At 33.2% G+C, this 26,857-nt stretch overlaps 5 protein-coding genes across 11 annotated transcripts; 4 read left to right on the top strand and 1 right to left on the bottom strand.

Annotated features, from left to right (window-relative positions):
* Positions 1-1,883: 1,883 nt before the first annotated feature.
* Positions 1,884-6,012, bottom strand: LOC103492782 (syntaxin-42). 2 transcript variants are annotated; one of them, XM_008453299.3, is made up of 8 exons: positions 5,561-6,012; positions 4,255-4,528; positions 3,884-3,973; positions 3,522-3,599; positions 3,083-3,154; positions 2,938-3,003; positions 2,755-2,835; positions 1,884-2,165 (listed from the first exon to the last, which is right to left on the bottom strand). In XM_008453299.3, the coding sequence occupies exons 1-8, from the start codon at positions 5,749-5,751 to the stop codon at positions 2,058-2,060; spliced, it is 960 nt and encodes a 319-aa protein (XP_008451521.1). In that variant the 5' UTR covers positions 5,752-6,012; the 3' UTR covers positions 1,884-2,057. The 2 variants fall into 2 exon arrangements, with proteins under 2 accessions (XP_008451521.1, XP_008451520.1); XM_008453298.3 differs by having other exon boundaries at positions 4,255-4,531; positions 5,561-6,011.
* Positions 6,013-10,243: 4,231 nt separating this feature from the next.
* LOC103492783 (protein DEHYDRATION-INDUCED 19 homolog 4-like) lies at positions 10,244-13,470 on the top strand. The gene is made up of 5 exons (XM_051087499.1): positions 10,244-10,575; positions 10,683-10,825; positions 11,692-11,770; positions 11,922-12,177; positions 13,136-13,470. The coding sequence occupies exons 1-5, from the start codon at positions 10,506-10,508 to the stop codon at positions 13,242-13,244; spliced, it is 657 nt and encodes a 218-aa protein (XP_050943456.1). The 5' UTR covers positions 10,244-10,505; the 3' UTR covers positions 13,245-13,470.
* A 1,860-nt stretch (positions 13,471-15,330) lies between these two features.
* LOC103492784 (L10-interacting MYB domain-containing protein) lies at positions 15,331-18,420 on the top strand. 4 transcript variants are annotated; one of them, XM_008453301.3, is made up of 5 exons: positions 15,331-15,508; positions 16,163-16,499; positions 16,603-16,696; positions 16,818-17,320; positions 17,682-18,420. In XM_008453301.3, exons 2-5 carry the CDS (start codon positions 16,164-16,166, stop codon positions 18,234-18,236), a joined length of 1,488 nt encoding a protein of 495 aa, XP_008451523.2. In that variant the 5' UTR covers positions 15,331-15,508; position 16,163; the 3' UTR covers positions 18,237-18,420. The 4 variants fall into 4 exon arrangements, with proteins under 4 accessions (XP_008451523.2, XP_008451525.2, XP_008451524.2 ...); XM_008453303.3 differs by lacking the exon at positions 15,331-15,508 and adding an exon at positions 15,516-15,593; XM_008453302.3 differs by lacking the exon at positions 15,331-15,508 and adding an exon at positions 15,646-15,876.
* Positions 18,421-19,022: 602 nt separating this feature from the next.
* On the top strand, positions 19,023-23,755 carry LOC103492787 (nicotinamide adenine dinucleotide transporter 1, chloroplastic). 3 transcript variants are annotated; one of them, XM_051087481.1, is made up of 10 exons: positions 19,023-19,167; positions 19,612-20,109; positions 20,315-20,398; positions 20,590-20,696; positions 20,971-21,019; positions 21,113-21,222; positions 22,408-22,502; positions 22,611-22,699; positions 22,790-22,884; positions 23,193-23,755. In XM_051087481.1, exons 2-10 carry the CDS (start codon positions 20,040-20,042, stop codon positions 23,427-23,429), a joined length of 936 nt encoding a protein of 311 aa, XP_050943438.1. In that variant the 5' UTR covers positions 19,023-19,167; positions 19,612-20,039; the 3' UTR covers positions 23,430-23,755. The 3 variants fall into 3 exon arrangements, with proteins under 3 accessions (XP_050943438.1, XP_008451527.2, XP_050943440.1); XM_008453305.3 differs by lacking the exon at positions 19,023-19,167 and having other exon boundaries at positions 19,499-20,109; XM_051087483.1 differs by lacking the exon at positions 19,023-19,167 and having other exon boundaries at positions 19,628-20,109; positions 21,137-21,222.
* Positions 23,756-23,895: 140 nt separating this feature from the next.
* On the top strand, positions 23,896-25,120 carry LOC103492786 (uncharacterized). Its single transcript, XM_008453304.3, has 5 exons — positions 23,896-24,287; positions 24,366-24,453; positions 24,576-24,649; positions 24,736-24,792; positions 24,882-25,120. Exons 1-5 carry the CDS (start codon positions 24,171-24,173, stop codon positions 24,984-24,986), a joined length of 441 nt encoding a protein of 146 aa, XP_008451526.2. The 5' UTR covers positions 23,896-24,170; the 3' UTR covers positions 24,987-25,120.
* Positions 25,121-26,857: the final 1,737 nt, after the last annotated feature.

The raw sequence follows: 26,857 nt of genomic DNA, 5'->3' as shown, positions 1-26,857 counted from the left end.
ACTCAAGCACCCATTTTGGAAAGTCCTTATCTCTGTTTGCGTTTGGAGCCGTGAGGTTTGCTTTGATGATATCCCATTGTTGATTTTCAGAGCTGCGAAGGGCCTTCTAGGCTGAAAGTTCCAAGCTAAACAAATGGAGCCTTCTGGGATACAAAAAAGATATAAAGGGCCTAATGAATTCCAATTTCCTTTACAGAATGAGATGTTTTCCCCATTATTCATCTGCCATTTGATTTTATCTTTGGACCAATCCAGGGTTTTGATAACATTTCTCAAGGAGCTTTCAAGAGCTATATTTAGATACAGTTGGAATTTCTCCTAAAGAAACTTGTTGAGCATATTTAGCATTAATAACTCTTTTCCATAGAGGGTCATCTTCATTTTGATATCTTCAAGGCCATTTACAGAGGAATGCAAAGTTAGTATCACCCATTTTGTATATGCCCAGACCACCACACTCCTTTGGAATTGTAACTTTATTCCACTTGAAAAAATCTCTCCACAACGCTTTACAAGTGCCAATTGGAGCTTTAAAGATGGATAGTTGGTATGTGGGTAAGTTGGATAAAGTGGAGTGTATAAGAGTCAATTTTCCTCCTTTTGATAGGTTGGAGTATTTCTAGTTGCACAGCTTCTTTTTTATTTTATCGGTGATATTTGTCCCAGAAGCGAAGTAGGTTTGCCACCCAAGGGAGCCCAGAAGTATTGAATGGGAAGATATTGTTTTTGAATCCCCCAATTGTTGGTAACCTCATCAATTCTAGCAAAATCCACATTTCTGGGTGAAATGGATGATTTATTGAGATTAATATTAAGACCCGTGGTTTTTTCGAAAAGAAAGATGCCATATTTCAAGTTTGTTAAATATTCATCTTTGTCTTTACAAAAAGCAGAATGTCGTCTACTAAGACTAAGTGAGTGAGATTGCAACTATCCCCAAGATGAATTCCTTTAATTTTGTCTTGATTTTGAAGGTGAAGCATCAAACGGCTGAAACAATCCATAGCCACAGAGACAAAAGGAGACAATGGATCCGCTGACAGCTACCACTACCTCTAGTGGGTTTGCTTTTACCCTTGGCCTGGGCTTCCTATTTGATGCTTACTTTTTAAACTAAGTTCTTATAATTCTTATAATTGAGCTATCGAAAACTTGTTGGTATGGGTGGAAAATTTTATTTCTATATAAACATAAAAAACTCAGTACATTACATAAATAATTGTAGATTTTTTTAAAGTAAAAAGTACATCATACTAATATAATTCGATTTATAGTTTGAAAAAAACATAAGTTGAAAAATCTATACCTTTATGTAAAGTATTTTAGAAAGAAAAACTATAATTTATACTTTATTTCAAAAAAAATTATAAACTATCTTTATCTAAAATAAACTGAAAAAATAGGCTATGAAAAAATATTTAAGAAAGAAAAAAGAAAAACATGGTTTATAATTTTTTTAAAAAAAATAACAAACACTACATCAAGAAAGCAAAAAAAAAAAAAAATTAAAAATATATATCAAAAATTGAGATAGTCCATAAATCATACTACTGGTAATGGGATTGGACAATTAATACAAAAGGATATCAAATTACTAATAACATAGTCCATAAATCATACCATCATCTTTTTACGTCAATTGTGCTAAAAAATTTACATTTACGAGAAATTTCACTACAAGTATAGCAATTAATTGCTCCAATCAGGATATTGTCATTGTAAAGATTATAAACTAACAGACTAAATTGTCACTTATAAAGTCTAAGAGCTAAATTGTTATTAATTTTAAGTGTAATGACTCAATTATTACAATTCAAGTTTATAAACTAAATTAGGAAAACATTTTCCTCTCCATATAAATGCATATTATGATTAGTCAAAACTGAACAAAGTAAATGAGATATATTTCAAAGAAAATCATTTCTACAAAATGCCCAATTCCAAGACTTTGAGAATAATACACAAAAAGGAACGGCATCTGCTGAGCTGATCAACTGCCTGCAGTTCTCAAAATGTTTATGAGCCAATAAGGCAAAAGCAAACATTATATTAATTAGTTACATAATTATCTCCTTTAGTATCAAAAGAACCAGCATTATGAAACACATAATAACAAGCACTGTTGCACATTTCACCATTCCTCCATTTTTCTGTGTCTTCTCTGCCTGCACACCCCAAAACTTTCCAACATCAGGTCTCGTATTTTCACCAAAATCATCATTAAAGCACCAACAAATATGAAATTCAGGGACGAGCACTGTTTGATAACCATTTGGTTTTTTAAAATTAAGCTTACATACATTACCTCCTAACTAAGAGTATGTTTGTTTTGTTATCTACTTCTTAGTAATGCAAACATCGATGAGAATCCAATGCCCAAAAAACCTAAAGGTTCCTTCGCAAGGTTCGTACAGGGATGGTGTGGGGCCTAAGATCGATCTGAAAGGCCTAGTCAATGTACAATATGTGAATATTCATGCTCATGGTTGGTCTCAAGGGATAGAGGAGGCCAGATTAGCCAAAGATGGTTACTGGTTCAAGGACGCGAGTGCCCCCGTTTCTTCAAGGTGTTTTCGAAATTTGGGATTTGGTTATGAATTCTAATGTTTCTTTGGGAAAGATGAAAGCTATGTTAAAAAATTGTGAGAAGACCGGCCCAATTTTCAAAATTGAAATGGTAATCAATCAAGCTAACTATTTGATATCTCAGGTTTCTGGATCAAAAATGAAAGTTTTCTTTGAAAGAGAGAGCACCTTTTGAAGTTGTTTCAAGCCCTCTTCAACTGAAACAGCAACATTCTGAATATTGTGGTCAATTCTATCGACAATGGTACCCTGATAGAATAAACAACGTTCATTAGCTAATTAACCCAGATTGATTTTAAAAATAAAAAAAACAAAGCGCTGAATACACGTTAAAAGAGTATAGGCTTTAACCTGGTCTATGACAAGAGTTGAGAGATCCTTCATAATTTGGGCAAGCTCATTTACGGATTTTACAACCTACACATGAAAAATTAATACATCTATCACATTGTGTAAAGTTCTGTCTCAACTAGGATTTTCAAGAACCTTCAAGAACCTGTTTAATCTCTTTCTCCCTTCCCTGAATGTGCTGCCCATCTAATGTCATCGTTTGGTTTTCATTTGTTCCCTGATTCCCACACAAAAGTACCAATCAAAGAGAAGTGATGGATAATGATATATTTGCATTATAAAACGACATCCAAAACAATTATCAATGGAGAGTTTGCTATTCAAGCATACAAAACAATAAGATATTTAACCCAAGCATATGACTAACAAAATCAACAATTAGGGTTTAGGGGAAGACTGAGGCACCACCCACTTATCCACATGGAACACCCAAAAAGATTTGACAGTCATAAAAACAATTGGAGTTAAAGAAAAATAACTCATGTTATTTTGTGCTTTGAGTTCTTGAATAATGATCTCTTGCAGGAGAAAAGTTTAGTCTTAATATGCCCAGGTGACAAAAGATATGAGCAGTGAGAACATACAAATTCATCATATCCGTCATCCTCCTGGAAAGTTCGGTTTCCATTCAAATTTATCTCCAAATCAATTCCATCATGTCCCTGCAATACAAAAGTAAATAAGCATCGGTTACTGAGTAGATCGGTGTTTCAATTGATATGGATGCAAAAATATTACATACTATTGACCAAATTACAGATTTATCAAGAAAAATAGACCCCTAAAACGATAGACGAACCAGACAAATGTAATGGGGAGAGAATTATCAAAATAGTAAAGTAGTTTCTTATTCCCCGTATGAAACCCATTTTTAATAGAAGAGTGAAAAGTACAAGAAAATAGTAAAGTGGGAACAAAAGGTCCATTGTGAACACAGGACACTAACCTCCTTTTGCTGTTGCAGATGTTTCAAATACATTGATTGTCTTCTACGAAGATCCATCGAAAGATTCTGAAGCTCTGTAGCAAGAGAACGCTGTTAAGAAAAGGAGTCAAACCATCACAAAAAGGAACGAACTGTTAAAAGTGCTCAAACACCAGAATCCAGAAACACTTTTAGGGAGGTGAAAAGTTTGTTGGAACTTTATACATTAGTTTCCAGGGAGCACAATAAAGGTCCAACAACAAAGACAATGAACAACAACTCGAAAAATGTAATAACGTAAAGACATTATACAAAAAGATGAGCAATGACTCAGCACCAAAGTCAAAATATTCAAAGTATTAAGCACAAAACTTAATGAGATTCATGGGTACCTGGACGTTTTTTCTGATGTTAATATCCTCGGAAGACCCAGTACTAGAAATTTTCTTTAACCTCTTCTCGGAGGTTTTCAAAAGATTGGTAATCTCTAGCGTAAGTGCTTCAATCGTATGCTCGTCTTCTTTGCCATCAGCAAAAGAAGGCATTAAAGCTTTGGAATGAGCCTTGACTAGCTCTGCCATCTTCCTACGAATTTTCTGTATATTAACAGTTATTTCTTCAGAATCATCCACCCAAGCTGGAGGTAGACCAACCATAAATGCATCGCTGCTGCACCGTAGATACAATACTAACAGTGAGGGGAGTATGAGTTAATATTTTTGCTAAAGAAATGTCACATACTCAGACAGAAACTTTCGGATTCAAAGCAGATCCATTTTAAGTTACAAACAAAAATTCCCAGGCAGTAGTTCTCAACCATTTGGAATGTATGCCTGCAATTTTGGTAAATTCATTAACCTCAACTCTCTGACACCATTCCCTCAACGAGCATTTCCTTCCCAAATTCCCAGTCCAGTAATAACTAATAAGTATCAATAAGAAACCTATACTGCCATTTGCAACTTATCCTATAAAGAGGAGGAAAAAAACACAAGAAATTTCCTGCTGAGGTGTTTCCTTCCCAAATTTCCAGTCCATTAATGTCCATTAATGAAACATCGATAAGAGACCTACATTTCCCATTTGCAGCTCATCCTAAGCAGAGAACAAAGCATTAAGAGATTTCTCAAACAGCCTGAAAAATTACAAATCTTCAGGTTTAATTCCCTGAGCTCAAGAAAAATAATAATAGTAATAGTAATAATCGGAGTACATGATACTTTCCTAGAACTAAAACTAGTTGTGGAGACACCAGAAATAAACAATGAACTGAGATGTGGAACACAAAACAAACTGATTATGGATTCAGAAAAATAACTTCCGAATATATAAAACGGACTATACATTTGATCCAATAGATGAATAATACAAAAGGAGAACCTATTCTTCTGCATGCATCGATGAGAAATCCTAAAGGCACAAAGTCAGAACATTTTAGGTATGGGAGGCAAGAATACGGTGATAATATCCAGTTATCTGCTCTTCAAGATTTCACCAGAACTATTCTAGAAAAATACTATCTGAAACAAGCACTTGATTCAAGAAAATTTTCATAACGCAAATAAGTAAGAACTTCTAATTGAACGTCACAGCAGAAGTTCAATTTTCCATCTCGACAATCCACATGGCCGAAAAAATAATTTAACACAAGAAATTTCAACTTCGGGAGAAATGTTAGGAGAAAAAAGGAATCTGTACCTCGAAGGTCCTGGATCTTCAGTGCTGAGGGGAGCATATGAAGAAGAGCGCTTCGAACGAAGAAGAGACGAACTGACCATCTCAATAACCGGTCCACTGGAGCCAGCTGCCGAAGAGGATAGAGGCGCACGGACACTCTTCACGGCATCCCTGTGCCTTCTAAACTGTGCAGTTCGATTCCTCGTCGCCATGAGAAACACCAGAAGAGAGAAACGAGAAAATCAGAGAGAATAGATAGTTCAGGAATGATCAGAATCGAAGAATTCGAGTCAGTTTCAGGTGTAAAAAGGAAATTAATTGAATGTTGGAATCGAACAACTCCCCCGGAATGGAGAAATTTCGTGGCGGTTTTACACGTTAACCTTCGCCGGAAGTAATCAGATCAGGATTCAGGCGGGCCTTCTTTGGATGTTCATGAATGGGCCTCTCATAATTGGGCTTATGATGGCTCTCGATCTTTTTTTGTCCTAAACTTTCCTCTTATTTCATATACTTTCCTAGGTGTCTAGATGTCCTAAAATAAAATTTATTATCTTCAAGAGGATTTAGTATTTTTTTTTTTTTAATTATAATCTTATCATAATTATTGGTTATAAATAATTTTTAAAATTAAATAAAAAATATTATATTAAATTTATTATGTAATTTGTTACTCTCTCGCTTGTGTTAATAATTAAACTACAATTTTAATCATATTCAATATTAACTTATCATTTATGGTAGATTTGCAATTATTATCAAATAAAATCTCATATAATATGAAAATATTTTATTTATTAAATTTAACATATATAAATCATCAATATTATTTTCATCACTATGTAAAACATCATAAATTTTCATCAGATGTCGGAAGAAGAAGTAAAGAATAATTGGTGAGCTTCAATGTCATCACCATCATTGGCATCAAGAGGACAAAAAAAGATGTAAATGTGGGAGCCATCACGTAAGCCAAAATCAACGAGTGAGATTCCACCATCGCTCTGGGAGATGAGACGTTCGCGATCATGGTAGGTAATGAAGATCAAACGGTGAGAAGGGAGGTTGTTTGTGATCGTGGTTGGAAATGAAGATCAAACGATGAGAAAAGAGGTTGTGTTGGAATAATAAGAAGGAGAATTATTATGTGTTTTAAAATTAATTATGATGGAATAATAATAAGAATAAGAAATATTTTTAAAAAAATCACCTACTTTACACATAATTTTAAACAAATATCTCAAAATTTCATCTAATTTTTTCACATTTCCGTTCTCACGTTTTATATTTTTCATATACCTACATAATATACTATATATTTTTCATATAGTCTAATTTGTTGACTGAAAACTACATAATATATTATGTATTTTTCATATACCATAAAAAAAAATTCGAAGCATGAATCACATAATATACTATATATTTTTCATATACCCTAAAATTTTTCCAAAGAATGAACTAAGTAATATACTAAATAATTTTCATATACTCTAACAAATTTTGTATATAACCATAAGTCCTTACTTACCGGAAAAATGTGAAGGAGATTAACATAATAAGAAATAATGGACAGAGAGATCGAACAAAGTGAAGAATTTTTGAACAAAATTATCAAAATAAAATTAATTATGGGGCAATTTTGATTATAATATTACAATAAAATTAATTACATACCATATTTAACTATGATAATTGCAAATCTTGGTCCACTTTCCTTATTTCATTTATTTTAATTTTTTACCTATGATAACTTAAAAACAAGCTCTTTTTTCGCTATCCTCGAGCCCTAGGACTGTTATGGATCATAAATGGGTTATTAAGGTAGAGATCATAAAAGCTAGGGGAGGAATGGGATTAGATACATAGTAGTCCTAACCGTAAATGATGGATATTGCATAGGGTTATCATAACCCTAGTTTTACACTTTAATCTCCACTAGACCCTTCTTTAACTCCTTCTAACCCTTCCTCAACTTTTTCCTAATCTTTTTTTTTTTTTTTCTCATTTTGAAAATAGAGCTTTTTTTTAAGTTATTAATCATGTACAATATTAATTTATTCAATTAGGTAATTTATTGTGATTGCACAATTAAATTTTGATTTAATTATCTTCAATCAACTCTATGTTCGAATTCATATCAATATATTTGTAAAATTAAAATTTTGATACAAATCTCAACATTTTATTAATTACCTTAAATATCTAACCAATGGCAATTCAATAAAAAAATTGAAAAATTTCAACAAACTACCATAAATTGATTACGATAATTAAAAAAATATAAGGACTATTTGAATAAATTAAAAATCAGTGCACTCATTTCGACGAACCTATTATTTAGTGCTGGCTGTAATTTCAACAAATTATTTAGAGGCGGTTTGTCTATATTTTTTCACTTTCATAATGTTATTTTAGTTATTAAATTAAGTTTGGTTAAATTAACATAACAAATCTTTTGTTACAGAGACATAGTTTCATGAATTCTTTATCCATTAATTGTTGCAGAATGACTAAAGTTAATATTTTAAAAGTAGATTAAAATAAATTGAAGAGAAACCTAAAACTAGATTCCACTACAAGAAAATGGGGGTTTCCCAACGCCCAAAGGCGTCGGGAGATATATGAAATAGTGTCAAAAAATCATTTTCCGACGCATAAATCTGCGTCGAGATCAAAGTCGAGAAAAATTCATCGGTAGAGGATCTCTCGACGCACAAAATATAGTGTAGGGAGATTCGGATCTCCGAATGCTATATTTATGCTTTGGGAGATCCTTTATTTAAAAAAAAAAAAACATTCCATTATTAAATGGAAGGTACGAAAATATTGGTAAAACTGGTATTTTTTTGTAAAACCGAAAACGAGATCTAAGAAAAGGAATGAAAATATTAGCAAAGCTAAGACAAAACTAGAAATAGGATTTAAGATTTTAGAGCAAAAATCTAACTTAAATAAATAATTAATTGGAAGAGATAGGGGCGGCGGTGGTACTGGAACGGAGGACCGAGAACATCAAGAACAATAAAAATAAATCAATAACAATAAAAACAAAATTTACACAATCAATAACAAATCCACAACAAAATGAACATAGTCTACATATTGTTGATACAATTCCATAAACACAATCACAAATTTAATAATATTTTTAATCCCTAAACCAAAATAAAGAAAAAAAAAAAGGAAGATATTAGCTAACCGTCGGCAAGGGGTGGTGGGCGAATGTGAAGACAAGATGACTAAGTTTGATGGCGAAGACAGGACAATGGACAGCGACGGAAATCTTCTTCCTCTTTTGGAAGTCCAAAATTTCTCTCTCTCTCTCTCTCTCTCGTTTTTCGATTGCCTTTCAAATTTGTAAACACATGTCTGAAAAATGGGTTTTAAAGGGGAACTCCCAACGCCGTTATGCATGACATCGGGAGAAGTTAAATATATTTAAAAAAATTAAACTTCTCCCGACGCGTTATGCATGGTGTCGGGAGAAGTTAAATATATTAAAAAAATTATAAACTTCTCCCAACGCCATTATGCATGGCGTTAGAGGAAGTTAAATATACTAAAAAAATTATAAACTTCTCCTAACGCCATTATGTATGACATTAGGGAAAGTTATATATACTAAAAAAATTATAAACTTCTCCTAACGCCATGCATATACTAAAAAAATTATGAACTTCTCCCGACACCGTTATGCATGGTGTCGGAAGAAGTTTATAATTTTTTTATTAAATTACCTTATACTGACACTGCCTTATGTCGGATCGGGATTGCCAACCTTTTTCGAGATTTTACGGCATCAGAAATTTTTTTTTTTCCTGACTTTACTTATCCCCGACATCCGTATGGTGCATTGAAAAATACATATTTTCTTGTAGTGTTCATTGTAATTTTTCACTAGAAAATAAAACTATAGTTGGTAAAAGCGTTGATTGTATTTTCTATTTCCGCTACTTCGTATTTTTAATTGTTTTTGCATTTATTTCTATGTTTATGGGTTGCATGTTATATTCATAAAAGTCAATTTATTGAAACTTAACATATACTTAAAAAATGTTGAAAATGAACAATGTAGTTAAATAAATTGAGTCAAATTGTTTTACGAAAACTATGACAATTTGGTGAATTAAATGTACGAAATTTATGTATTGGATTTATAATATAAATTAATATATAACAAATTCTATAATACTACCTACCTAACATTTCCCCCTAACACATCTTATCATAAGACTATTATAATTCTATTATCATAACACCTCTTCCATGACTTTTCCTCCAAATACATCTTATCATAAAGCTTCCTTCATAATCCTAAGTTATCATAACATTAACCCCACAACACAACCTTTCCCTTAAACGACCCCTTAGCTAGGGTTTTTTTAGTTTAACAATGAATGAAATATATTTAAGCTACAAATAAAAGAGTGATAAACTTTTTAGGTTACTTTGTTGCCAACAAATAAAGATTTTAAAAACGAGACATCATTTATTGAGAAAAATGTCCTTAGAAAAGGTTTTAAGACGCCAAAGGAATGCAAAAGACAACAATACCCCTACTACCTTTTTCCCAACAAAATACCTTTGGAGGAAATTTCCAGTAATATTCAGAAACTGTGAGGGCAAAAGGGTAATAAAAGTCCTAATCCAAAATCGTCGGTCCTTGGTTGTTGAGAGAAGAGTTCTAATGATAAAACGCGGGAGTTCTTCTTCTTTTCTTTGGTCATCTAAGAGTCAGAAATCGTGTTCGCTAAGGATCACGAGCCCAATCTCTCATTGACCTTATAAAATTTCTCAATCCCCACTTAATTTTTCTTAATTTCTCCAAAAAAACCCACCAATACTGTGCCGTTTAAGAGCTCTGGTGAAGTTGTGTTGAAGAATTCATCCAAGTTTCGAACGAATTCAACCCCCCCTGAATCGAATTCGTGTTGGGGTTTTTTGTTTGTTGTTTAATCTGATTATGGATAGTGAAGCTTATACTTATGGTCTCTCTGATGCTGCTGCTGCAAGAAGCTCTAAATCCCAGTCGCGTGAGTCATGTCTCGATCTTAATTTACTGATGATCTGTTTATTAGGTTTTTATTTGGGGTTTTGCTTTGTGGGTTTTTGTTTGAGATGATTACTGTTTGGTTTTTAGATTTTTATTTTGACTACGAGGAGGTGGATGGGGATGATGATTTGAATTCGGAATATCCTTGTCCGTTTTGTCCGGAGGAATTTGATTTGGTTGAGCTTTGCTGCCATATTGATGACGAGCATCCCGTAGAAGCCAACTTTGGGGTAAGAAAAATTGCTAATTTATAACTTTAGAGTCTAGCGTTTGCGTTTTTAAGTTTTAAGTGGCTTTGTTAATTCGGTTCCCTCAGTTTCAGTAGGAGATTCGATAGACTTTTCTTAATGGTTGAGCCAAAGTTTAGAGGGTCTATCTGTTTAGCGTACTTCAAGTGAAGTAACCTTACCTGGTAATAGCACCTAAAGCAGTAGGAAATTGGGATGACTCTCAATATTTGGCAGAAATTTCATTTCTAACATATCATTGATGGATTTAGATGGCAGTCAGTTCTCAGAATGCTTGATTGTCTTCCTTGAGTAACAATGAACTTCAAGCTCAAGTCATAATCTTGTTGATTGTTAACAGTTCTAGTTTTGATCTTTTTTATGCAAGTTTTTTTTTTTAAAAAAATGCTTTTGTCGTGAACCTGTTTCATGAACGAGAAGGTCCTTTCTGATGTATCCTCTTACTGGCCGTTTATGGAATTTATCATCATCTTTCAAATATGTCGTAACCCACTTACTAATAGGAGATGATGTACTGCACAGTTGCTTAAGTATTATTTTTTGGGGTTTGACTTGTAACGTTATATTACTATGGCTGCCTTTAGCCTGGGTGCCTTGGTCGTATTTTGCTTATATTTTTCAATTCCTAGATATACTCGGTTTGATATTGTACTTGAGCACTCGTCTTGCCTCTGGTCAAGAATGTTTCCCTATGGTTATTGGTTAATATGTTGTACCAGTGACGGAAGTTTAGAATTCTTTTTGGGGAGTATCTTCTTTTGATCGTAAAGACTCTCTATTGGGTTCTGTTTGAAATTAGTTTGTCCTTTTTGTGCTTTTTCAAGAGGTTGGCTTTCATTTCTTTTCAGATATGCCCTATTTGTTCTACAAGCGTGGGAGAGAATATGGTTGGACATATAACGATGCAGCATGGAGATGTATTTAATATATCCTTTTCTTTTATTGAATAGATATTGTTAAGCTTCTGCAATTTTTTTAAAGCTCTCAGCTGTTTTTTCTGGAGTATTTTGTTCTGTTTCTTGTTTATATCCATGGCATACTTGAATCTATGATTTCAATTCCTTAACTTGAGGTTACAGTCAACAAAGATTGAAATTCCACAAAGACGATTTTCCTCAAAGTCTTTCTTTTGAGAGAAAAGAGTTACAAGATGACCATGTAAGGATTCTTTCGGGGTTTTCTTCTCTGCACTCAACCTCCAAGATGGCACCCGATCCATTGTTGTCGTTTTTATGCAATGCACCTGTCATCAACGAGTCTAAAACTGTTCAGCCCGAGCCTTCAAGTAAAGAAAAAATGGAGGAAAAAGTTGTAGATGATACATTGTCTGAAAGGTAAGACTGAAATATACCTCTAGATGTCTAGGCATATTAATATATGATGCTTTTTATCTGACTCAAAATTAAGCACTTTCTGCATGCATCCGTTTCACCACAGTTATAGTTTTTACTGGTTTCTAGGCATGCATTCTGGTTTAGGTTTGTTATTTAAATTTTATTTCTCGCAGACATATCATTTGATCCTTCCTATGAGCTTCGATAACCTTGAGTTACCTTACTGTTGTGACTTGTGAGCGTCACAATTTGTTCACAGTGTCACAGTTCATTGGTGGTACATAGCTCATATCTTTTCTATAATGGGGGAAAATTGACGAGGCCTTGAAATTAGCATTTGCATCACTAGAATATAGTATAACCAAAATGCATTTATAACGTAGGAGTTGAAGTCCATCAAAATTCCTTCTAATAAAAACGTGCTTTTGGACAATTATAATGATAATGCCCAGAATTATATTTGGTTGAGCTACAATAGAATGTAGAAGTTTGATATTTGTAATATAATAATATCAAGGCCTCTGTACTTTTCATATTACAATGCTTTTGGACTAAAATGTATTGGCTTATTCTGGGAGGTGAATGTTAGATGGGATCAAATAACAATTGCATAAAGTAGTGAATATTTAGTTCTATTCCCTATCTAAATGCATGTTAGTGGATCCTGTGCAGTCTTTCAGTTTTCATTTCCCTCAAGTGTTACAGTAGTTGTTGCGATTTTGGAATTATACTGCCATATGAGCCGGAAATGAACCTGTATGAATTTCATGCTTTTGCATTTGGATCCATTTAACTAATGGCATTAAATTGCTATTCAGTTCTCATGTTGATCGAGTTATATTTGCTCTTCCCCACTGTCTTAGCAATCGCAGCAAGTCTATAACTTCTATGATGGAGATACCTCGTATCCTATAATCGGCATCTCCAACCTAATGATATTTGATTTGCACATATGCAGGGATGTTCAGTTATCTTCCATACCTGACACGAACCAAGAAGAGAAAACTCGGAGATGTGACTTCATACGGGATTTAGTTTTCTCTGTCATGTTAGGGGATGATTTATAATAGAGGGCACAGAGGCAGAAGAGGAAAGTTATTTCAAAATTTTAGGAAATGCTATTATGATTAGTGTTTTTATTTCAATGTTTATATTACTCTTGTAAGGACATGTAGGAATTGAAGGTGTATCAACGTGGGTTAGTAAATATTGGCTAGAAGGTGTAAGCATTGTCCAAGTTATTTTCCTGGTTATGGAAATTCTTCAATCAAAGATTAGTAAATTGGTAGTCAAGATGAATGAACTTGTAGATTTTGTTTAAGAAGCTATCCTTACTAATACTCAGGATTATTATCAAGTTTCAACCTAACAGGGATCTAATGTTTTTTAATTAAAATTAAGTACTAGAATCTTACACTTGAATTAGCAGTTGCGTCTATAGCCAAGATTTTGTTCCAATATGGGACTAACGTTTTTGAATTTTTATTTGATTTTTATGGTTTGGTCAAATTTTGCTACGGTGTTTTACTGATGTTATGTTCTCACCATTTTCCTCCAAATTTATTTAGACACAAATATTTTTAAAAAGTGTAGAAACCAAAATGAAAAGATTGCGTTACATAAGTCAATTATATGTTTTATTTGTTCATTTTGAGATCTAGATAAGAAGAAAGAAACATTAAACAAAAGAGGATGAATTTATCTTTTGTTCCCATCATGATCTAAATGTAGCATGACATGCCTAATTTGGAAGTTTGTAACTGAATGAACCCAATTTCAACTTAATATAATATTATAACTAAATACAATATTTTATTTTAGAAAAGTAAAAGTTGTGTACCACCTAGTACCAATAAAGAAAGATCGTGTATGAGTATAATTTAATTATCATACTATGTTTAGTCAATTTTAAATAAATAATATGTGAAACTCTAGCTATGGACCTGGTTAATTATAGTAGAGCATTTTAATAATTAGAAGTTGGTTTATGTCTTTTAGATTATAGATAACAATGCGAGAGAGCGAGACCAAGGTTAGAGGTAGAGATGTCCACGGACCGAAGAGCACTATCTATCCTCTCTCCATCCTCACCCCTATCCCATTTGCTATGGACAAATATTCCTCACTTTTTTTTAATAAATAAATATTGTTAATGTATAATATGTATTTTAAAATATTGTCAAAATTTTGAATTAAAACTAATTTTACTATATATATATATATATATCCTTTGGAAGGTCCGATTAATATATATATGCACGTTTTTTCATAAATAATTTTAAAAATAAAGATATTAAAATTAAGGAATTATCCATTGTATTTGGCATAAAATAATGTAAGAATATCAAATATGTATTATGCATTTTTATGTATATTTTTCATCAAGAATTCAAAAAATAAAAATAAAAAAATGTAATCTTTTAAATTATTTTAAGGAATTTGAATTCAAATTGACGATTATATTATTATTAATTTGTAATATGTATTAAATTATTAGGAGATCTTGAAATTAATGCCATATTTAAAGATTGTTGGAACAATATACTATTTTTTTTTTTATTTAGTTAAGAATCATTGAGTGTTTATGAATCCATTCGTGATACGTGATATTTTGTTTGATTTTTTTATGAAAAATTGTCATCTGTAAAGGAATAATTTAGTAATTTGCTATTTTTTTTCTATTCATAAATTTGCTATTTACACAGTTTTTTCAAAAAGGACAAAATAGTCTCCACTATTTCCCTCATCCTCCGTGTATTTCAAGATTATTCGACTTGTTTGGACGGATCCCCAGGCCCGACCTGGTAGATTAAATGAATCTTTAGTTAGAGGATGGAATGGTGCGTGTTTGAGAAAAATCCCAACACAGTAAAAAAAGACCTCGTGCATAAAATGCACCATTATCTTTTACAACCTAATTTAATTTATTGATAAACGTATTTTTAAGTTAAAAAAATTTAACTTGTTTCAAAAGTTTTTATACACTTTCCATAGTTGCAATATTATCCTAAAATTTTAGAATTTTTTTTTTTTTAATTTTGGACAAAGAAAAATCAAAACTTTTGAGTGATATATTAATTCAATTTTTTGTTTGAAATTCTAAAAATCTTCTAAAATAAATAGGAGCTATGGAAAATCTAGTGGGGATGATACGAGAACTACCCTATCCCGGTTTACATTCTTAATCCGGGTTCAAATCTTACTCCGGTTAGGGTTATTGCAAAATCCCACACGGTTTCTCTTCGGCTTATCCAGGAAAATCCCATCCCAAAATCCCCATTCCTCTCCCCTACTCCCGGGAGCTCCATCGTCATCTGCTCTCACTCTGAAGGTGCGTTTCAATTCGTTCTCTAAAGAAATCTCCCTGTCTTGGAATGGATTCAACTCAATTGGGTTCTTTAGTGCTCGTTGATTTAGTTTAGTTTTCTTTTCTCCTTTCTGTTCGGTATTGGGATGTGGCCTTTCATTCTTTAAACACTTGCTTTGTTCTTCCATGGAGCTCTTTGTCCTTGTGGGGTTGCTTAAACTTGTTGGCTTATAACTTCTTTTCTATTTCCCCTGAAATTAGTTTTCTTTGGTTCTATTACTTTGTTTTCTCTTGGGTTTCTTTTTATTTCGAGAGGAGGATGAAGGATCTGGCTTTACTGATTTCCTCTGTGTTGGAAGGAGATTTCAATTATTTTGAGGAATTTATGTGAAGTATGCTGGTATTCTTTACTGTTACTATTTTTGCTGTGTTTGGGAGTGTTTTGGGCATAATCAAAAACAGTTTTGCCAATGACCAACAAAGCATTCATAGACGTACTTTTAGCCAGAAACCACTTGTTATTGTTACTATTAAGTTATTTAGAACTACTCCTATTGTAGTGGTAAAATATGCTTAAAAATAATATCTGGATAACTGAATGTGAGTAGTTGTAATTGCAAATAGATCGTGTGCTTGAGTTATGTACATTACACTGATTCCTTGCTAAAATGATTGCAGTATGGGTGTACGGACTCGAAATAGTAATGATCGGTTGAGAACAGTTTGGACGCCTGAAATGGATCGATATTTCATTGACCTTATGCTAGAACAAGTTAACAAAGGGAACAAATTTGATGATCACTTGTTCAGCAAACGAGCGTGGAAAAACATGATCTCACTGTTCAATGCAAAGTTCAGATTTGAGTATGAAAAGGATGTTTTAAAGAATCGGCATAAAACACTTCGAAATTTGTACAAAGCTGTGAAGAATCTCCTTGATCAGAGGGGTTTTATCTGGGACGAAGTTCGACAAATGGTGACTGCTGATAATAATGTCTGGGATGAATATGTCAAGGTTCTTATACGTTCATTAAATCTGTAGAAAGCATCCCTCGTTATTTACTTTGTTTTCTTCTTCGTTACTTAATGTTCGAAGAATTTATATATCATGTTCACAGGCACACCCCGAAGCAGGATCTTTTAGAATTAAGAGCATCCCATATTACAATGATCTGTGTATAATATACGGAAATGCAATGGTTGAACAAAAAGGTAACGATCTTTTCCTTGAAACTTATATAACACCTACTTATCTGAATTTATTTATTTATTTATTTATTTTTTTGAAAAAGTAGAAGTCTTGTCGTTATACTTGTTGATCATGGGTTATCAGGGGTTTGTTTACAGGAGTCATCTCATTCAGGTGAGAATGATGCAATGTATACGAAGCCACTGGGAACTGCTAGTGAAGGAGATGTTGAGTCACTTCAGGAAATTATGATTGGTGAAGACTATAAAATCTCTTTACCTGGGAATGTTATTGATGAGATACCACAACATGGTTCAAATATAACAGCAACCACTCCTCTTTGTCGTTCCCGAACATACTGGCAGCCTCCAATGGATAGGTTCTTCATAGACCTAATGCTGGAGCAAGTGCAGAAAGGCAATCAAATAGATGGAGTTTTTCGCAAACAATCATGGGCTGATATGATTGCATCATTCAATACTAATTTTGGTTTCAATTATGATGTGGATGTATTGAAGAATAGGTACAAAACTTTAAGACGGCAGTATAATGTGATAAATAATCTATTAGACTTGGACGGGTTTCTCTGGGATGAAACACGCCAAATGATTACTGCTGATGATTACGTTTGGCAAGACTATATCAAGGTATGCAAACTACATAGCACACTTTAGCTCAATTATTCTCTTTCTTGTTTGCCTATTCCTGTCCTGTTAGTGAGTATCAAATTTTTCAAAAGCTATCATTAGATTTGCACGTAAACATTTTAGCTGCGCTTGAGCATACTAAGCATTTTGCAGATTAAATTTGAACAAAAACAATGAAACGTTGTAAGGTATGGAGGTAATCATATTAGTTATATTAGTTTTAACAAAACAATCAACATCAATATTTTGTCTTGAACTATGGTTATAGAAGAAATATTTGTAAAGTCTTGACTACAAAGTTGTCCTAAATTCAGTATTTCATGGTGACAAAGTTCTAATTACTTTTGTTGCTTAATGGTAGGGACATACAGATGCTCGGCAATTCATGACGCGTCCAGTGCCATACTATAAGGACCTGTGTGTGATCTGTGATCCTAGTTACGGCGGAAGAGACTGCTTATCAGGACAAGGCATAGAGCAGCACCATGACGCGGAGGACGAAAAACTTTCAAATGGTTTCCAATCTCCTGTTTCACCGGTTTCAGTTGAAGAGCAGGCGAGCGTGAAGGAATCAACCCATTTGGGTTCAAAGAATAAGAGGGAATTAGAAAGCATGTCGAGTTTCGATTACAATAAGAAGCTAAGAGGTGAAGATGAAAGCATGGCAAGCACCCTACGAGAGATGGTGAGCGTTGTTTCTTCCTTGTCGGACAAAAAGAAGAATGATGATAACTCGAGTTCCTTCTCCATTGAGACAGTGATTGAAGCTATCCAAGCATTGCCAAACATGGATGAAGATCTTGTTTTGGATGCTTGTGATCTCCTTGAGGATGAAAGGAAGGCAAAAACATTTATCGCATTGGATGTCAAATTACGACGAAAGTGGTTGATACGAAAACTTCGCCCCCAGGGGTAGCTTCTTATTTATATACTTAGTTACTTTTGTTTTTGTAGATCGAGGATTTTATAGGAAATTTTTTTGATGTCATGAAATAAGAGCAATTTTGCGTTATATTATTAGATTTGAGCTTAAACCTGGAAGTGTACACAACGAATGACTTTTTACAAAATAATAGAATTTTTGTGGTTAGAATTGTGCAGTGGCCAATTGTTTTTGTTTCTTTTCTGGGGTCAAAAATCGTTTTTTTTTTTTTTTTTTAATGTTTGGAAGTGAGAATTTCTGACTTCGAAGTAGATAATATAAGTTTTTCTTTTTGTTAGTTGCATTATTTTCATGTGTTAGGGCGCTTAACCGATTTACGATAGGTAAAATCACTCTTAATACAATAATACATATAAGACGATGAATTACTTCATAACAAAAGTAGAATGTATTAGTTTTCAATAATGTTTTTAGAATTGGATCATTTCACATCACACTTGTTGAAATAAAATCATTGATACTGAAATCTCTTAATTTAAACATTTGAACGTATGAGAACTAAAATGATATTTTAATAAATAGAAAATTAATGGTCCACAGTGAGTGAAAGAGTCCAATAAAAGAAGCTTGCAAAATGAATGGGAACCACATAAAGTAATTGGTTTGGACAACCACGAGGCCCTACCACGAAAAAAAGAGAACACCAACTAATGGTCGTTGTGTACCTTTTTCAACTCACACAAGGGTTTATGTTGCATTTTATATGGATAATAAACGATATGGACAAAAATACATATTTTATTGTTGTACCAAAAAAAACATAGTCCTTCCAACCATAAAAATCCTAAAGTTTCAAAATTCATCAATACATACCAAATTTTACATGTGGATGTTGATATACATAAACTTGGGCAGGGAAGATTTCACACATGACATATACTTAGCTACAACCAAACCAAAAGGCGTAATGTTTTTTAGAATTAACATTTATCTATTTTTTTCTATGTACTTATATATTTCTCCATTTTTAGAATTAAACAATCTAATAAGATTAATGTGTTGTCGAGATACAACTAAACGTTTTTCATTCAAATTAACTTCTTGTATTTTCATCTTAATAATTCAAAGTAGTACCTCTCACAAATTGAGATTCAATTTACACAGTATACACATACAATTATATGAATTAAATGTTATAAAAATCATATTATAATGACCAAATTTTTATAAATATTTAGGAAAGTTTGTTATATTTGAAAATAGTATTGTGTTTTTTTACAATGAAATAAATTATAATTGAATAGAAGTGGTTGGGGAGGGGGCGGCTTTAGGAGGCAAAAAGTAATTGAAATCAAAGTGGAATTGAATTTTATTATTAATTATTATTAAGATCGGATTTGATTTTTAGGATCCATTTGCGGCGAAACGTCTCGTCGGGCCGCTGCGGGGCGAGGTGTTTTCGGCTCCACCACGACGACCGGCGAGGACGAAGAAACCAAAGGGCCCATAAATTTCTCTTTTATTATTCTATTTTTATTTTATTTTATTTTTGTTCTCGCAATTCCTGATCCACACATGAATATCCCTCAGTTTCGTATAGGATTCAACTTACCCCATCTCTCAATCCATTCCTATTTCTCGGTTTCCGATTTCTTTCCTTCTTCTTAAGGGATTATAAACAGTCTCTCTATTAATCGGCTTCACTTTCCTCTCTTTTTGTTCTGGCCATGCGACTCTGGTTTTCCGAGATCTGCCTCTCGAAAGAGGGTTCTTCTTCTTTTCCTCATTCTTGCGCTCAATTCACTGTTTTTTCATCTGGGTATTTGATTCAATACCATGTCTTCCGATTCTCATGCCCCTACTCCAAGGGGTCTTCTCTGTAATGCTGGAGCTGGTGCTGCTGCTGGTAATTCCATGTCCTTCTCCCTTTTGTGTAAATTTTCTGGGATTTCAAACTGAAAGATGAAATAAAATGGGATTTCAATACCATTTCTTGCGCTTGTTCGGACGATTGAGAAAATAAGGGGTGGTGGTTAGGGATTTCATTTCTGTATCTCGATTGACTCGAGAAGTTTTTTCTTTTTTAAATGTATTATGGAATTATGTTGCAGGTGTTCTTGCTGCTACGTTTGTGTGCCCTTTGGATGTTATCAAGACTAGATTTCAGGTTCATGGACTGCCAAACATCGGTAAAGGTAAGGCCTTTCTTTTTGTTTACTGATATGAAACAATAGGGCGTTTTGCTTCTATTTGCCCCTATCTATGCACATTGAGAAAGTGAATTGCATTATTGTCTTAGCCATTGTAGGTTGGTTGGAGGGTTTGTATTACAATTGAAGTGCTTTAATTATATCTGATGTTTTCTTTTTCTGTTTTATCCATTCAGGGAGTCTTATAGTTGGCAGTCTGCAACAAATTTTTCATAAGGAGGGGGTACGTGGAATGTATAGAGGTCTTGCACCTACGGTGCTTGCATTACTGCCTAACTGGGCTGTAAGTCCCTTGTCATGTTTTTAAACCAGAATATTTTATTAGTTCCAATTCCGGTTTGTCTTTGTGTACTTGAATCTCATAAATTTGGTTGTGAAGCAATATTAGCTACCTCAATGCTATTTACTGGGCTTGTGTAACTCCCTTACGATGTTGTAAACCTTGAAACAAGCTTTACCTCAGTGTTTGATTTGTGTATAATTTGGTTTGTTTTCACTTGTTAAAGAATAGTAGTAGTTATTTTTCTTTCGTATGACACAATATCTGCTTGTGGCAGGTTTATTTCACAATATATGGGCAGCTTAAAACCTTTCTTGGCTCTGATGGTTAGTTTGATTGTTCTTTTCTTTTTTCTATTTTTTTCCCAATGTACGACTTTATGCATTTTTTTTATGGACATTCTCATGGCATTTATGCAGACGAACATTGTCAGCTTTCAATAGGTGCTAATATGATGGCTGCTTCTGGTGCTGGGGCTGCTACAACTATTGCAACCAATCCTCTATGGGTAGTCAAGACCAGGCTTCAGGTAAGGATTTCAAGCTTATTTTCTTAATTTTCCTCTTCTCTTGAGGAATAGCTCACGGTTTTTTTAATTAATTTATTTTATCTCATCTATGAGAGGGCGTATCTGGAACTTCATCCAAACTCCTTTACACCTACTTTCTTGTTATATGTGTTAAAATCTATTTAATAAGCCTTAGGCCGGTAGCCCATTGAAAAACCTGAAAGAGCATACTCAAATCTTGCAAATTTCCCTACCTCAATCCTTTCTCCTAGCAAAGGATAGTATTGTTCTAAAAAAAAGTGAAACCGATCAGGAGAGTCCAATCCTTGCCCATTGAACATGTGGCCTGAGGGAGTGCTTGTTGTATCTTGGAAGAATCAAAAGACATCCAAAGGCTTGAAAGGCGTATTCACAAACAAATCTAGTAATTGCCTAACTGCTGTTTCTCTTTTGTGGATTGTTGCATGGGATCCATCGTTGTGGATTGATATCCATGTAACTTTCTTCTTGTTTTCATCAATGATGTTGATTTTCCGGTTTGTACCTAGCCAGGCAAAGTTATTAAACATCTCTCCCACTGCTGGCTTGCTTTAAAATGTAGTATGCATACTAACTAATGCTTCTACAAATCTAGTATGGTTAGATTGCTTATGGATTTTGCAAGTACAAGGACCACAACATGATTTTTTTTTTGTGGGATGAGAGGGGACACTGAAAATGTGTTTTTAACTTTTAACTTGGTCCCCCACCTCTCAACAAAAAGGCCCCACTGATTGTACAATTTTTCCATTATGTTTCAACAATAAACGTATTATTCAGTTGTTTTATTTTTTATTTATTATCAATTATCATCGTAGAGGATGTGGCTTCTGTATTATCATATCTTGAGGGGAATTATAAGAAAGAATCCAGCATGAAGTTGCTGGTAGTTGTGTGAGAAATCCTAACAGTTGAGTTTGTCCCGTTCTCTGATCTTTTATGATTGGAGAGCGTCCTTGTAACTCTCTACTTTGAGCTTTGATTTGACAAAGAGTTATCCTCAAATTTTATATTTTACCATGACATTTAGACAATTGTATTTAATGTTTTTGCTTTTATTGGTTGTTTTAGACGAATCTGGTTCATCTGATAGAAACTAACTTGTTCAGATACGAGAATACAGACTGTAAACTTGGAGTAATCTAAACTTTCTCTTTTATTCTTCAGACACAGGGAATGAAATCTGGTGTGCTACCATATAGAAATACAGTGTCTGCCTTAAAGAGAATAGCATCTGAAGAAGGCATTCGTGGATTGTACAGGTTTGCTCTTTATTATTATGTTGCTATTCTCATCAATGTATTTTATATGGAGAAGAGCATTATAAGGATATTTTACTCAACTCTAACATTCGATACCGTGTTCTGCAGTGGTCTTGTGCCTGCTTTGGCCGGTGTAAGTCACGTTGCAATTCAGTTTCCAACATATGAAAAAATTAAAAGTTATTTGGCTAGTAGAGGTAACTGTTTGATAATAACCCATTCGTTGATGTCTTCCCTATAAATCCATTCAGGAAAAGAATTAGCATTAACTTATTATGTTATTACAGACAATACGACAACGGACAAACTCACTGCACGTGATGTTGCGGTTGCCTCATCTGTCTCCAAGATATTTGCTTCCACGTTGACCTATCCACATGAGGTAGGATTTTTAATTCGCAAACCTTTAAATGCACTGTGACTCATCCTATATTGGGGGATATTCTATCATCTGAATTAAGCTTTTGTCTTGAAAGAGAAAACATCAGGAAGTAGAGTTTTTTCAAATTTCTGTTTGGTCTTATGATCATTGTTGAGTTAAAATACCTTGACATTCTAAAAGTAGGTCACTACTTAGGGTTTGGTTATTTATAACATTTCCGTCTCATTAAAAGATAAACTCGGTACATAAATTCAAGATCCAACTGTCTTGTGCAGAAAAATTCATGTCATTGCACTCCCCTCTTGCAGGTTGTAAGATCCAGGCTTCAGGAACAGGGGTTTCACTCCGAAAAGCGTTATTCAGGCGTAGCTGATTGCGTAAAGAAAGTATTTCAGCAAGATGGTCTCCCTGGTTTCTATCGAGGGTGTGCAACCAACCTTCTCAGGACAACGCCTGCTGCTGTCATCACATTTACGAGCTTTGAAATGATTCACCGATTTCTTGTCAACTTATTTCCTCCCGATCCACATCCACACACATTATGAAGACAAATAACATTTGCTCAACATTGAACAAACTAATCGAGTCGACTCATTCACTATTCTTTGGGTACACTAATTGACCCCCAGTAGTTTGTAGCAGCAACTCAACACATTCTTGCCTCGGTAAAGTTTCAATGTTATCAAGTATCCTTTCTGGTGAGGAGCGTTTTTCCTTCTTTACACCATGACGATGACGAAGAAAATGTCGATAATTAGACACACTGTTTTCTAGTTATTTCTATTAGATATACCATCTTTTTGTTTGGAAATTGTTTGAATTGTGACTTGATGAATTGAGTTTATGATAGTGTTGGTATTCTTTTGAGCTTTACTTATCTCTGGAAAGGCATGGTATCTTGTAAAGCTTGAATGTGCAGGAAGATTAACACCTTCAAATCAAATTACAAAATCAACAAAGGACAATTCAGATTTTAAACTATTTATCAAATAAAATTGAAACTATCTAAAAAACTTGCATTTTAAGTCCTTTACAAATGCTTTTATGTAACATTTATTTTTTTACTCATATTATGTGGCCATAAGTTAACAATCCCAAGCAAAGGGAAAACCGATCACAAACAACACATATACTGAATCTTTATTTGTAGTTTTTGAAGTTGAAAACCAATTTGCAACCACATATCCCTTCACCTGGTTCACGTTCACAAGGAGTCCTCTCTCGAACCTTCTTCGTCTTCTTCCTCGATCTGTTTTAAACCCACGTCCCATCCATGCAAACCCTCAATGCTTTTGCCGGCCAAAAAAATGTCCGGTAGTGGTTGTTGTTACTATTCTGTTCTTGGACTCTGTAAGGAAGCTTCAGCCAATGAAATCCGATCAGCTTACCGTAAACTAGCCATGGTATGTAGTTTGCTTCTTTACATACCCTACATTTTTGGAATACCTACACATTTTCATTTCTTTGATTATTCTTTGTAGAAATGGCATCCCGATAGATGGATCAAAGACCCAGAAATGGCCGCTGAATCCAAAACTCGGTTTCAGCAAATTCGACAAGCTTATTCAGGTTTAAAATATATAATTCCCCCAACTTCTAACTTAATAACTTAACTTAATTAATATAATTTTATGATCAAATTTAATATATGTTTGTTTACACTTGGGATCGTTTGTTGTTGTTCCTTCCAGTTCTATCAAACAAAGGAAAAAGAAGCATATACGACGCCGGATTGATTTCATTTCTAACAGACGATGATGACGAAGTAAGTCACTCTGTTTCAAAACACTTTTTTTTGGGTTTGCAATTAATCTACAAAACTGATCTGTGATTGTTTGATTTGAGGAACAGGGATTCTGCGATTTCATGATCGAAATGGTATCGATGATGAAGAGCGCAACACGGCAGGTAAAGTAAAGAAAGATCGATGAGTTCATATTTGTTTGGATTCTGCGATTTCGAGTTGGATTTTGCAATGAGTGGGATTGAATCGACAGGGGAGAAAGAAGAAGAGGAAGAAGAGCTTGGAGGATCTAAGAAGATCATTAATGAAGACGATGGGAGCTGAGGAATTGGGGCTCGGCTCCGGGTCTCGTCCTTAATTCACTTCACCACATCAAATGTTTAGCACTTAATATTCTCTCTAAATCTATTTTGAATATTGTTTAGAAGCAATTAACTTATAATTTAGTGATTAACCATTTAGCTACCGGAGAATTTCTCCCTTATCTTTCAATTTTTCTTTGTTATATTTTTAAATAATTTATTCTTCTATTTAAATTTTCTATTTTATCCATCCCGACAAAATTCTTTGAAGCTATTTCATCTTTCTCATATTCGAAAATATCAAGATTGTTTACCTATCATTTTGATATGATCGTTTGGAGGAAGATTACTCACGTGCATGTAACCAATTAATGGCGTGTTGATTAAGGTATTTTTTCTATTTCACATTGTGGATTTTCGTTAGGATTAGATAAGAAAAACTAGAACTATTTCAAGATTTTCCATGGTAGGTATTAAATCGTTACCAATTTCACAACAAATATTTAAATTGTTCTATAACATAAAAGAAAAACATTGCTAAATTTAAATGGTGTGAAAGCCCTTAAACGCATATAAATTTGACTTTTCGAGCATTGAAGAAATCTCATTTAATTTTTTTGTTCAGCTTACAGGTATGGATGGATATATCATGAAAAAATGAATGATCTATAAGAGAACTGTATCCTCGATATGAAGAAAAAAAAGATTGCGAAGTGAGAACTTTGCAATTGTGTTCGATGTTAGCAATTATGCACCTTTTGTTACATAATCGATAATTTTATTTTGCTCGTATCTTCTTTGATATAACTCTGTTTTTGCTAAATGATCACTAATCTAGGAAGAAATACATATAGGATAAACAAAAAAAAATTAATGGTAAAGAAAGCAGGTATTCCCCATCTTCAACCAGATATATAACATGTTAGTTTGTACAAGATTTTGGTATTAAATTTCAAGTACCCTTTTATGTTGGGAGACTTTTCTAAATATAACAAATGAAATATTTACGGTACATGTAACAAAACCGATAAAATTAGTCATTTTTTTAAATATTTCAGGTTTGTCCTTCTATATTTTTTTTTCTCCTTGCAATTTTTTAATCGTCTTTGTTTGTACTAATAGTCTTCTTCCCTCTACTTTTTTCTTTAGCTGCGATTTCTTCTATTTTTTTTTAGATTTGGATAACCAAATCTATTTGTCTTTTTTTTTTCTTTTTCTTTTTTAAATGCTAGCATGTCTTTCTTCTTCTTTCCTCTTTCTTCTTTCTTCTTCTTTTTTTCATTCAATTATATCGTCTTTCTTCTTTTCTTTTTTTAGTAACCAAATATGATGTTATGTAAGAATTTTGAAAAAATTGGTTAGACATTTAAATAAATTAGGCTAACAAAAACTTAGTATAAAAAATATTCAAAAAATTCGTTTATATCAAATTTTGGAAAAAAAAGTTAAATCTAAACGATCGTCGTGTAGCCAAATCTGACGATCGTATACCAAATTTTGAAAAAAAAAATGTTAAACGATCATGTAACCAAATTAATTAAACGATCCTGTAACAAATTGGTAAAATCTAAAAAATCGGATACCAAATCACGTTACCAAATATATTATTTTTAAATATTTTGCCGTTTTTTTATATTTTTGAAAAGACCCCTCATATTTTAGTTTTACTTTTTTAAAATGAAGCATGTGTCCTTTTTCATATTTTAAAATGGTTTACATATTTGTAGAATACAATATTAAATTATTAGCCAAAATTCGAAAACAGTCCTTGAAAAGAATTGTTTTTAGTTTTCAAAATTTGATTGTGAAAACAGTGTCTATAGCTCAATTAAAAAGAAAAACAAGATATAAACAACACTAAATTTTGATTTAGGATTATATTAATTATTTTATTATTGATATTTTCCATACAAATTCGATAAGAAAC

This window comes from Cucumis melo, chromosome 1 (genome assembly GCF_025177605.1).
Source record: "Cucumis melo cultivar AY chromosome 1, USDA_Cmelo_AY_1.0, whole genome shotgun sequence".
NCBI classification, from domain to species: Eukaryota; Viridiplantae; Streptophyta; class Magnoliopsida; order Cucurbitales; family Cucurbitaceae; genus Cucumis; species Cucumis melo.
This window is presented reverse-complemented; position numbering and strand designations above follow the sequence as displayed.